General features: G+C 41.7%; 5 protein-coding genes across 5 annotated transcripts; 1 reads left to right on the forward strand and 4 right to left on the reverse strand.

The window, feature by feature from the left end:
- Positions 1-7: 7 nt before the first annotated feature.
- On the reverse strand, positions 8-620 carry LOC134191755 (uncharacterized). The gene has a single exon (XM_062660372.1). The coding sequence runs from the start codon at positions 606-608 to the stop codon at positions 15-17; it is 594 nt and encodes a 197-aa protein (XP_062516356.1). The 5' UTR covers positions 609-620; the 3' UTR covers positions 8-14.
- A 52-nt stretch (positions 621-672) lies between these two features.
- LOC134191751 (cilia- and flagella-associated protein 53-like) lies at positions 673-3,603 on the forward strand. The gene is made up of 8 exons (XM_062660368.1): positions 673-766; positions 821-940; positions 1,029-1,138; positions 1,202-1,336; positions 1,909-2,063; positions 2,252-2,568; positions 2,703-3,009; positions 3,106-3,603. The coding sequence occupies exons 1-8, from the start codon at positions 701-703 to the stop codon at positions 3,447-3,449; spliced, it is 1,554 nt and encodes a 517-aa protein (XP_062516352.1). The 5' UTR covers positions 673-700; the 3' UTR covers positions 3,450-3,603.
- Positions 3,604-3,692: 89 nt separating this feature from the next.
- Positions 3,693-4,866, reverse strand: LOC134191753 (uncharacterized WD repeat-containing protein alr3466-like). The gene has a single exon (XM_062660370.1). It carries the CDS (start codon positions 4,818-4,820, stop codon positions 3,708-3,710), a length of 1,113 nt encoding a protein of 370 aa, XP_062516354.1. The 5' UTR covers positions 4,821-4,866; the 3' UTR covers positions 3,693-3,707.
- An 85-nt stretch (positions 4,867-4,951) lies between these two features.
- LOC134192384 (A disintegrin and metalloproteinase with thrombospondin motifs 7-like) lies at positions 4,952-8,429 on the reverse strand. The gene is given in 15 exon segments (XM_062661123.1): positions 4,952-5,092; positions 5,359-5,474; positions 5,852-6,020; positions 6,107-6,250; positions 6,315-6,470; positions 6,558-6,854; positions 6,906-7,063; positions 7,132-7,324; positions 7,326-7,406; positions 7,473-7,594; positions 7,662-7,767; positions 7,828-7,891; positions 7,950-8,095; positions 8,162-8,260; positions 8,406-8,429. Coding segments are annotated over 15 exon segments (1,899 nt in total). The 3' UTR covers positions 4,952-5,068.
- A 358-nt stretch (positions 8,430-8,787) lies between these two features.
- LOC134192385 (A disintegrin and metalloproteinase with thrombospondin motifs 6-like) lies at positions 8,788-9,885 on the reverse strand (the record flags this gene model as incomplete). Its single annotated transcript, XM_062661125.1, has 6 exons — positions 9,850-9,885; positions 9,625-9,757; positions 9,345-9,568; positions 9,134-9,214; positions 8,929-9,044; positions 8,788-8,863 (listed from the first exon to the last, which is right to left on the reverse strand). Coding segments are annotated over exons 1-6 (666 nt in total), but the record flags the coding sequence as incomplete, so codon positions are not given.
- Between the last annotated feature and the right edge of the window lie 278 nt (positions 9,886-10,163).

Genomic DNA, 10,163 nt, shown 5'->3' on the forward strand with positions numbered 1-10,163 from the left:
CATCATTTAAAAGTTTAGTATAATGTTCCTTTAGTGCTAGGAACATTGTCAGTTCCATCTCTTTTCACAGCAGCTCGAAGAGCAATGGCGAGTGCTTTGAATGCTGATTCTGCTTTGTGGTGATCATTCTTTCCTTTTAACACGTCAACATGAAGTGTAATACAAGCAGCTGTAGCAAACGATGACAGAAAGTGTGGTATCATTTCACATGACAGTGTCCCTAGTTTTTCTCTTTTGAGATCTAATTTGAGGTCAGAAAATGGTCTCCCGGATATGTCAATGACAGCACGTGACAGAGCTTCATCCAATGGTGCAAGTGAATGACCAAACCTTGCAATTCCTTTGGGTTCACCAAGTGCTGCTTTGAATGCTTGACCTAATACAATGCCACAATCTTCTACCGAATGGTGATCGTCGACGTGTAGATCTCCTTCGCATTTTAGCTTCACGTCAAAACGTGAATGTTTGGATAGAGCACACAGCATGTGGTCGAGGAAACCAATTCCACTAGAAATATCGTTGTCTCCTTGTCCATCCAAACACACGGTAACGGAGATATCAGTCTCCTTTGTTTTCCTGCTCACAGTCGCTTCGCGTTTGCTGTTCATCTCGTCTCGCTTGAAACATATTGATATTAATGTTGCCAGTTGAAAATAATGTCGATATTGCGAACCTAGCAACGCATGTCCCGGATTACACCATGGCGACGGCGACCAAGCGTCGAAATCGTGAAAGTCACGGTCCAACGCCGCACTCAGTGGCTATTGTGAGAAATTTGTAGCCATTGTAATAACTGTAGTAAAGTTAAACTTTTATTCAGTTTGCTAGACCTAGTCTATCAAAGCCAGCAGAACATTTGATTCTCGAGCGAAGAAAACGAGAAGAAGTGAGAGATCTAGCAGTGTCACAAGTTGAATACAACAAGCAGTTTGATCTGAAGGTATCGTTTAACGTTTTCATACATCCCTAAGCGTTAATGGTTTGAGGAAACTGACGGCGCCGGCCGCTTTGTGTTTTGTTACGTACAGTCGACATGGGAACGCGCTACCGACAAGAAAATTCAAAGGAATACAGTAAATAGGCGTGTTGATGAAATAATGGCAGAGAGAGAAGCTCATTTGGATGCCAGACGGGAGAAGTGAGTGGACGTGTTTGTAGTTAATAATATGTGACGTCATAATTTGTGACGTCATAATTTTAGGCTCCGGATTATTTTGTCTACTGAAGAATACAATTATATAGAAGAAATGAAGAACAAGGAAGAGACGGGGCTAGAACGTCAAGCAAGAATGAGAGAAAGGGCAAAACAGTTGAAGGAGCAAAGGGAATCTGAACGGTATGTTGGTGTGTGTGTGTGTGTGTGTGTGTGTGTGTGTGTGTGTGTGTGTGTGTGTGTGTGTGTGTATGTCTATGTGTGTGTGTGTGTGTGTGTGTGTGTGTGTGTGTGTGTGTGTGTGTGTGTCTGTGTGTGTGCATGTTTGTCTGTCTGTCTGTATGTCTGTCTGTCTGTCTGTCTGTATGTCTGTCTGTCTGTCTGTTCTTCATTTGTTTTCAACATCAATACTACCATACAATGAATATCAGTAAAAGGCACCACAGCTATAGTGAGTTCTTGACCCATGGGTAGTGTACATTACACAAGTCAAATTAACGGAAGCAAAGTTGTAGTGAATAAAAATTGTCTGTCAGTGTGTTGTGTGTCAGTGTGTTGATGTGTTGTTATATTTGCATTCATGTAGGTATATACACTGATTGACAATGTGCAGTAAAAACTAGTTAATCAACTGATTTTGTCTACACAATGTGGTTGTCAGTCAAGCTAATGATTTATGTGCACATGCATACGTATATGGACAACAGAGTTTTGGTGATGTTTCATGCAGCATGTGACATATTAATTTGTTTTAGACTGAAAACTGTTGAGGAGAAACTGGACCAGCGCTGGAGAGCACAATGTGAAGAGTTGAGATCAGTGGTGTCAAAGCAGACTGTTGTGTCTGTTTCCAGGGAGAGACAACAGCAATTAAAGCTGAAGGAAGAGGCAAGAAATAGACAACATGAAGGTACAGAAGCTGTGAACTCATTAAGATCAGAAAACGATGGAGTCTAAATATTTCATTAGTCTGTGCCAATCTTTCTGTCTGTTTTCTGGGCATCTTGTATGTCTGTTGGTCATTGTCGTGACATATTATTTTGTTGCTGCTTACACACATCTCAGGTCTCTCAGTTGCAAACATTTTGCTATTTGTAGAAGAAGAATTTTATGCTGACATGTGGGACAAGGATCGACAGGCCAAGATGAAACGTGAGGAACTGGAAATTGCTCTTCAACATGAAAGAAATACAGAAATGGTGCAGATTCTTAACATTCAGCTGGCATCACTGGAGGAACAGAGACTAGAGACAAAGAGACTGAAGGAACAAGAAGCAGAGCTGTGTAAAGAACAAGAAAAGTTGAGAAAGTTAGAGGATGAAAGAAGGCAACAAGAAAAGAAAGAAGAACAGCAAGAGACAAGAAGAATGCTGGCTGCATCACTTAGAATGAAGATGAAGAAACGAGCAAGAGAGGTTAGATTGAGTATTTACGTACGTGTACGTGACACAGCTAGTTAAAGGGCATGGTCATGGCGTGATGATGATATGAAGTTTTAGTCAACTTAGGTTCTTGGGAATGTTGAGTTGGGATGTTTTGGTACTCATAGGTACAGGAGCAGCTTGCTATTGATATGAAGATCTTAGAAGATCTGTTGGAACAGACAAGAAATGAAGCACAGAGCCAACTGCAAAGAAAGAAAGAGTTACGAGAAGAAATGCTTCGATACCGGGAGCATTTGGAAGCCGTTCGTAAGGAAGAAGAAAAGAGGGAGAGAGAGCTGGATGAAATGTTAAACAATGAAATGGAGAAAATGTGGCAGAAACGTGTGCAACAATGGAAGAAGGAAAGAGAGGCGAGAAAGAAGTTGATGAGCGATGTTTTGAAAAGTCGTGAGCAGCAGGTCAAGGAAAGATGTGAGTGTAATGAACTTTAAAGTGAAGGGATATTATTGTTGGAATGTTACATTTCATTGATTCTTGGGTTACATCTTGTTTTGTACTATTTTGTAGTGGAGATTAATTGGAGGGAGCAGGAAGCTGCTTGGAAAGAGCGGGACGAGATCCTACGTAACATTGAGGAACATCGACTGCTGGAAGCAGAACAAATTGCTCAAATAAAAGATGAACAGAAGCGCTACCAGATGGACTTGCTGCAGCAGATAGAATATCAACGGTTGTTAAAGGAGAGGGAACAGATGGAAGAGCAGAGAGAGTTTGAATTAGGACAGGAGGCGGAGATGGAGTACAAAAGGAGGCTAGTAACTGCGGTGGAGAAGACACCTACTGAAAAGCAACACCCAATGAGAATGTTCTCTCCCACTGTAGACGGAAAGCACAGGCGTGTTGACGTGTAGCTGACACTGCAATAATTCAATTACAAAAGGTAGAGAAACTGTCAGTATTTAGTTGTCTACACATTTAGCTGCAAAACACATTTCAATATTTCATTGTATTTGAAAGGGTGAGATCAACTAGAGTCTAGTCTTTAATTGACAATGTATTTGGAATGACTATAAATAGGTAAGAGCGGTCTGGTACCAACTCTTGATATGATCACTCTTGAATATTTACTAATTGACAGGGACGCCAGTGCCCCTCCCTCAGGAATGTCATTAGGATAGCACGCAACTCTTTCTCCACTTGTATTTTTCTTTACAAAACTTTCCTACGTCCCATATCCTCGCTGTATGATCTGCTGACGCTGCTGCCATAAACGTGCCGTCCGCTGTAATATCGCAACTCAAAACGTTTCCTCTTGGTCCTGCTAGGACCTCGAGTAACTGGCCATTGTTGGTGTCCCAAAATCGAACCAACTGGTCTTCGGATCCTGTAACTAATCTTTGACCGTCTGCACTGAATGCAAGGCAGGTTACCGTGTCGTCGTGATCTTTTAGGGCGTATCGTACTTCGCCGGTCAGCACATCCCACAATAAGACAGTGTGATCGCTAGATGCACTTGCTAACATTTCTCCTTTTCCATCAAACATACAAGCGTTAACGTCTGACGAATGATCTTGTGCAATGGCCAAGATTTTTCCATTAGTCGTATTCCACAATCTTACTGTACAGTCGGTAGAAGAAGAAGCTATCATTTCTCCGTCGGGAGAGAATGCGCAGGATGTCACCCAGCTATCGTGCCCGGTGAGGTTATGCACGCATTTCTTTGATCTGATGTCCCATAGCCTCACGGTCTTGTCCCAAGATGCTGAGCAAACAGTTCTTCCATTTGGAGAGACGGCGCAAGATACGACCGGCTTGCTGTGACCTTCCAATACCGATATTTCTTTGCCAGTCGTGACACTCCAAATTCTGACGGTATGGTCGCTCGAACAAGACACCAACTGATCTGTGTACGGGCCAAAGACACATCTGTAAACCGTTTGTGTGTGGCCTTCTAGTGAAACGGGGCACGACACGATCGCTTCACTCCACACTTGAATAACGGCGTCTCCTCCACATGATGCTATCAGTTCGCCCGATGGCTCGTGAAACGTTGCAAATCTCGTCATACCGTCATGTCGCTGAACTGTATAGATCAAGTCGCCAGTTAGACTTTTCCACAAGCTTACGCTTCCATCATCGGCTGTCGAGCAGAGTAAATCACCGCGTGGAGAAAAGACGACGTGACGTACAATATTCATGTGTTGTAAAGTGCTGCTTGCCCATCGAGGAGGGCGATAAGCTCGTTCTGCCGATTCGTCGAGTTGATCTTCATCGAAATCCATGGCGAAATCGACGAGCAAAATAACCGTTCTTTCGATATTTGCGTCACGTGAGATAAAGTTGCGACACGTGGAAAGGTGTGATAAGTCACGTGTGTCACGCGATCGTAATCTCTGTTAACGCGCGTGAGGGCAATATGTCGGTGTGCGCTTTGCGAGTATCTTTGCAAGTCTGAATTTCCTAATGCGCACAATCAATACCACTTCATGAATAGAAGTCTACGCTCAGCTCTACATTTATCATACGGGAGTTAAGTTCGAAGCGGTTGAAGGAAGTAAGAAATTTAGATTGGTGACACGTTGGTACACTTTACAATGAATGGTATCTAGCTAATAATATATAAATTTATTTTAAAAGGACCTCTGAACAGCTGGAGTCTTCCTTTCCGTTACCTTACTATCCATGCATGCACTTAAGTCTAGTCAACTTGTCTCACTAGGTATATAAACTATAGAACAATGACCAGCCTAGGTCTACTTATTTTGGCTTAGATAATGTGTTCATGTTTCTTCACCTGCAAGTTAATCATCTTGTTTTTATGTTTTTGCAAGTTTGGCAACAGATGGACAGTATTTGGCCAGTACAGATTCCAGACGATTTGCGGGAGAGTCTGGCAACATTTTGACAGAGAAGAGGATTGGAGTCATTGCAGCTGCCTTTATGCAACACAAAGGAAACAGTTAGTGCATGGCACATATATCAATTTTACGGTATTGAGAGTCAAACTACTGGTATTGAGAGAAACATATTTTGACCTATTCTCATTATTAATTGTTAGTTGACATTGGTTTCTGGAATAAATTATCAATTATCATGCAATGTATTGTACAAGAAGTTGTTGAAAGACTGACAGACAGACAGACAGACAGACAGGCAGGCAGAGAGGTAGACAACAGATGAAAAGCAAGCAAGCAGCTAAGTAAAAGTCAGTCACAAGTAGACGTTATTCATGTAGGCACAAAACAGATATGACAGATATGGCAGGCAAACAAGCAGAACAAAGACCTTATACTTAGCACTTGACATTGCTCACCTGCAGTGAGTACAGAAAGTTGCTGTGGACAAGCTTTGAGATGACACAGTTGTGAATGTGATGGTTTCATGTTCACATTACACTGACTAGAAGATGTCTCATTACCTACTTGTTGCCTTATGCACTTGACAACACGTCTCTTCACTCCATTTCCACATGATGTAGAACACTTCAAGAAGTTAACATAAGATCAGTGTAAGGTGTTTATCTATGAGGCCACATACTTCTATACAAATGGGAAAGAAATATGCTCACCTTTGACCACTGACCAACTGTCCATGTATGACATGGCTGTGTATTGCAGAAGTCCATTTCTATTGGTTTAGTGTGAGGATCACAGAGTCCTCTCTGACAAGAGACTTTTCGACCTGTCACTCCTGTTCCACATTGTTTTGAACACTAATTATTAATGGTCATTAAGGGTGTTTCTGTTTAAAGTTGTGAGCAATTAATAGCTGTATACCTCAGACCAGCTTCCTGTGATCCAGTTGCCGCATGGTGCCCTGAAGCAAGACTTTGAGGTGACTGGTTTTGTATTGAGTGGACATCGGCTGTATGTAGAACTGTGTCGGCAAATGACATGTCTAGTTTGGACACCGTTTCCACAGGATGTGCTACACTACAACAATTAAACCCCAGAACAAGTTATCAAATAAAGTAGCATTGAGTCAAAGATGTTGAAATGCTACTTATGTGTATGTCTCACCTCTGTCCATTTAAAAGTTTTCCAGTGTGGACAAACTTTAACATTGCATTGCGTCTCAGTCTCTGGCTGATCGGGACACATTGAGCTGTTCACTATTTGACTGTCTCTGATGCATTTTGCTGTTCGTATCATGATACCTGATCCACATAGCGTACTGCAAGAAGACCAAGGGCTGTAAATCCATGTCCCACTGCTGTTTTGTTTTTTCTCAGTTGTTGGTAGCTTATTGTGAGGTAGAGCAGCTGTAGAGATTACGAACTCACACAATACACCTGGATTGGAGCCTTGAAATATGACCTATATGAACTCAATTAACAACTGTGGTGAGTGAAGTAAAGACACTTTTACATAGACGAAGAGGTCTTCATTGATGGGACCCAATGCTGTAAAGGATTCTAGCCTTCCATGTCGCCAATACTTCAGGAATGTTCCAGCAACTTTGATTGTCATTGGTTGCTGAATTTCCCACTGACCATTGATGATATATTTTTTGGATGTTTTTAGAGCTGTGGAGCAAGTTACAGCCACATTGACATGACTTCATGATGTTGTATGGAATTTATGCATACTCTACCAAGAAAATTAATAGATGGTTGCCTTTCCATGACTGCGATTTGCTGAGCTCCAACAGGAAAGTGACAAGCTCTTTCATAACCTTGAAATGGACACACTTGATGACATGGTTTATATGTATCAAAAATAGCACTATTGAAAGAAGTATGTAGTACCAATAGCATGCTGTTGTTTGTAGAGGAGTGAGTAAGTGCGGCATGTGAGATTATTACCACCACAGACTCCGCATCGGTCCATCTTGGCATTGGAATCAATACGATTGTCACAACCGACACTCTAGTGGAAGTTAATAACAAAAGTAATGACTAAAGATATGTTCCTGTGATGTTATCTGTAATTTACATGGCATTGGCCATTGATGCAGACTCCATTTCCTTTGCATTTAGTGCCGTCGGCAACTTTGGACTTTAGTATGGCCACTACCGGTTGATCTTTGGTTTTGCAAATAAGCTGGCATTCCCTATCTGATCATCAAGAAACAGTTACCTCTGCTAGTTTGTCTGAGAAGTTGATAATTAGCTAATAACTTACTGGGCAGTATTTCTGGCAGCCATTCATGCAGTGAGTTTTTGTATGGGATGTTGTTTTGCTGAGAACACTGTTGTGTGTAGAAACTTGGAGACCCTGGTCGACATAACTACACAGTGCAACACCATTTAACTTGTACTTTAATCACAAGCTTTTGCAGAGCGATTACCTGAGTATTGCACACAGAATATCGTTTTCTTTTTCCAACACAGTAACGTCCACCAAAAGAAGGCCTGCAAGAAGTTCAAGGCAATTTCTAATTTTTGTTTTGAAAAATAGAAACGTTCAAACTTTGGACGGTTGCAAGCTCTTTCAGACACAGCTACTCCACGACCACATGTTTGACTGCAACCACCATAAGCAGCCCATTGTCCCCAACTCCCATCAGATGGAGCAGGGACTTTATGATGCTTTATGCATTGGCCAATCCAACACACCTATCACAAGATGAAGATAAACTGGACTTCCTGCAGAAGCTGTGATGACTGTAGGTTTTATATCACCTTCTTGTGGCCACATGATGTGCCATCAGCTGCTGGAAATCCTGTTCTGTAGCAGGATCCATTGGGTTTGCTTTGACACCACAACTCTCGACAGATATTCTACATGGCAGATGGTGCTCATGAATACAGGTTATGATAAGGCTTTGTGGGAAGTGATCTAATTAGAAAGACTGCATAAAAATGACTTCTTCAATTGTTATTTGTACCTTCTTTATTGGACATAATTGTGACTGTGGTCCATGACTGAACCTGCACTGTTCACTGGCATTGAATTGTTTAAGAGGGAAATCAACAGGAAGAGCAATCAGATTATGGGGATTATTGTCTAAACACTTTGCTGTTTGGAGAAACTTGGTCAGCGCTCTACTGCTGCATTTTGACCATCCTAGCTGTGCCTTTGATCTTTTCCAATATGATAACATAATGTATGGTTGGTTCATTGAGTGAATGCACTGACTGTTAACATCATCATCATGTGACATTCCTAGACTGTAAAAGATATTTGCACACAAAGTCAGCAGTGCTACTTTAAAACTTAATCCCGCCTACCTGTGACCAATTTCATGAGCAATGCTGTATGCAGATAGAAGTCCCCTGTCTTTCACCAGAGCGCAGTTGTAGTCCTGGCATGCTCCTCCTACGTAAGCAAGGCCCCAAGTTTCCTGACATGAAGTCTCGTGGTTAGGAACACAAAGATCATTTCTAATCAAAACAGGAGACCACAATGTTATGAAAGAAGCTAAATCTAACTGTCCCACTGGAACCACCTGGTGAGGAGAATGGACAGATCTTCCCCTGTGTGCCTCCCATTTCCTTTTTGGTGTTTCCATTGACAGAAAGTATTAAGATCTTTGTTTGCTTCTCCAGTAAGATTCATGAGGTTCTGAAAAACAATGACTGTTAATTCTTTATTAAACTACAGTTAAAAGAAACCGTTTCCTAAACTGCTGTTGTATATACATATATTCTTACTGTTTTATTTAGAATGTCGATCTGACTGACCACAATGTCAATAGCGTGACCAATTGACTGATCTCTGAATAGTTTATGAACCTGTCCAAAGAAAAGAATCTCTTGACACTTTACTTATTGGCCATGGATTACACTAACAAATTAATTAAATTGCACTACCCTACACCAAGAAGGTACTGTAAATCAAAACTAGTGCTACTGGTTGACATACCATGTTCATAATGGACATGACGTAGGACACCGTCTGATTGCCGTGAAAGTCCATCATTGACTGGTCAATCACTACTGTTGTTTCTATGAATCTCTGGATACTTCTTATCACTGACCGCCGTCTTCTCTCTGAAAGGCTTCTGTTAGCATCATCCACCTTGATAAACTGTTTTCTAGAGCCTGCAGAGAAGATAAGAGAAAGAAAGCATTTTGCAGTCATTGGAGCTAATGTGTTTTCTGGTTATCACTAGAACTGACACAACAAGAGTGGGTAAACCTACTCGTCTTGCTGATGGTAAGAGGGCAACCATTGTCATGCTTGGTTTGTGCTGGCAGAGGCTTCAGGAGATGATAGCGCTCATCAGATGCAGGCTCAATCAAATAGCTGCGATGACCGTAGGCGATTAGTCCATTCTAAAAGATGCAAAAGAACCGTCTGTACGTCAGTGTGGGTTACATGGTACAGTATTGAAGTAGGTGCATTTAGCCATTGATTGCACTTGTACCATCTTGTCAGGCTGTTGCAGCTGCACCGCCACCATAGAAGCTCTATATTTTCGGACATGACCATGGTAGAGGAAGTGCTTGCTGTCTTGTTGAAGTGATGACAAGTTCACCTGATTTTCATGGTTTGGTCCTTTCACGTTGACCACAAAGTTAGGCGACATGATCTTATGGTTTGGAGACAAAATTAGATGGAGAGTCTCGTAGTCAAGGCCTTTCAGAATATATTCTCTACAGCTAGCTGCACTTGTTATACTGCTTCGAACGCATGTGACAGTCACTACATGAGTTACCGCTGCTGCTGTTTCTGTTGGTG

Source organism: Corticium candelabrum, chromosome 16 (assembly GCF_963422355.1).
Source record: "Corticium candelabrum chromosome 16, ooCorCand1.1, whole genome shotgun sequence".
Lineage (NCBI taxonomy): Eukaryota > Metazoa > Porifera > Homoscleromorpha > Homosclerophorida > Plakinidae > Corticium > Corticium candelabrum.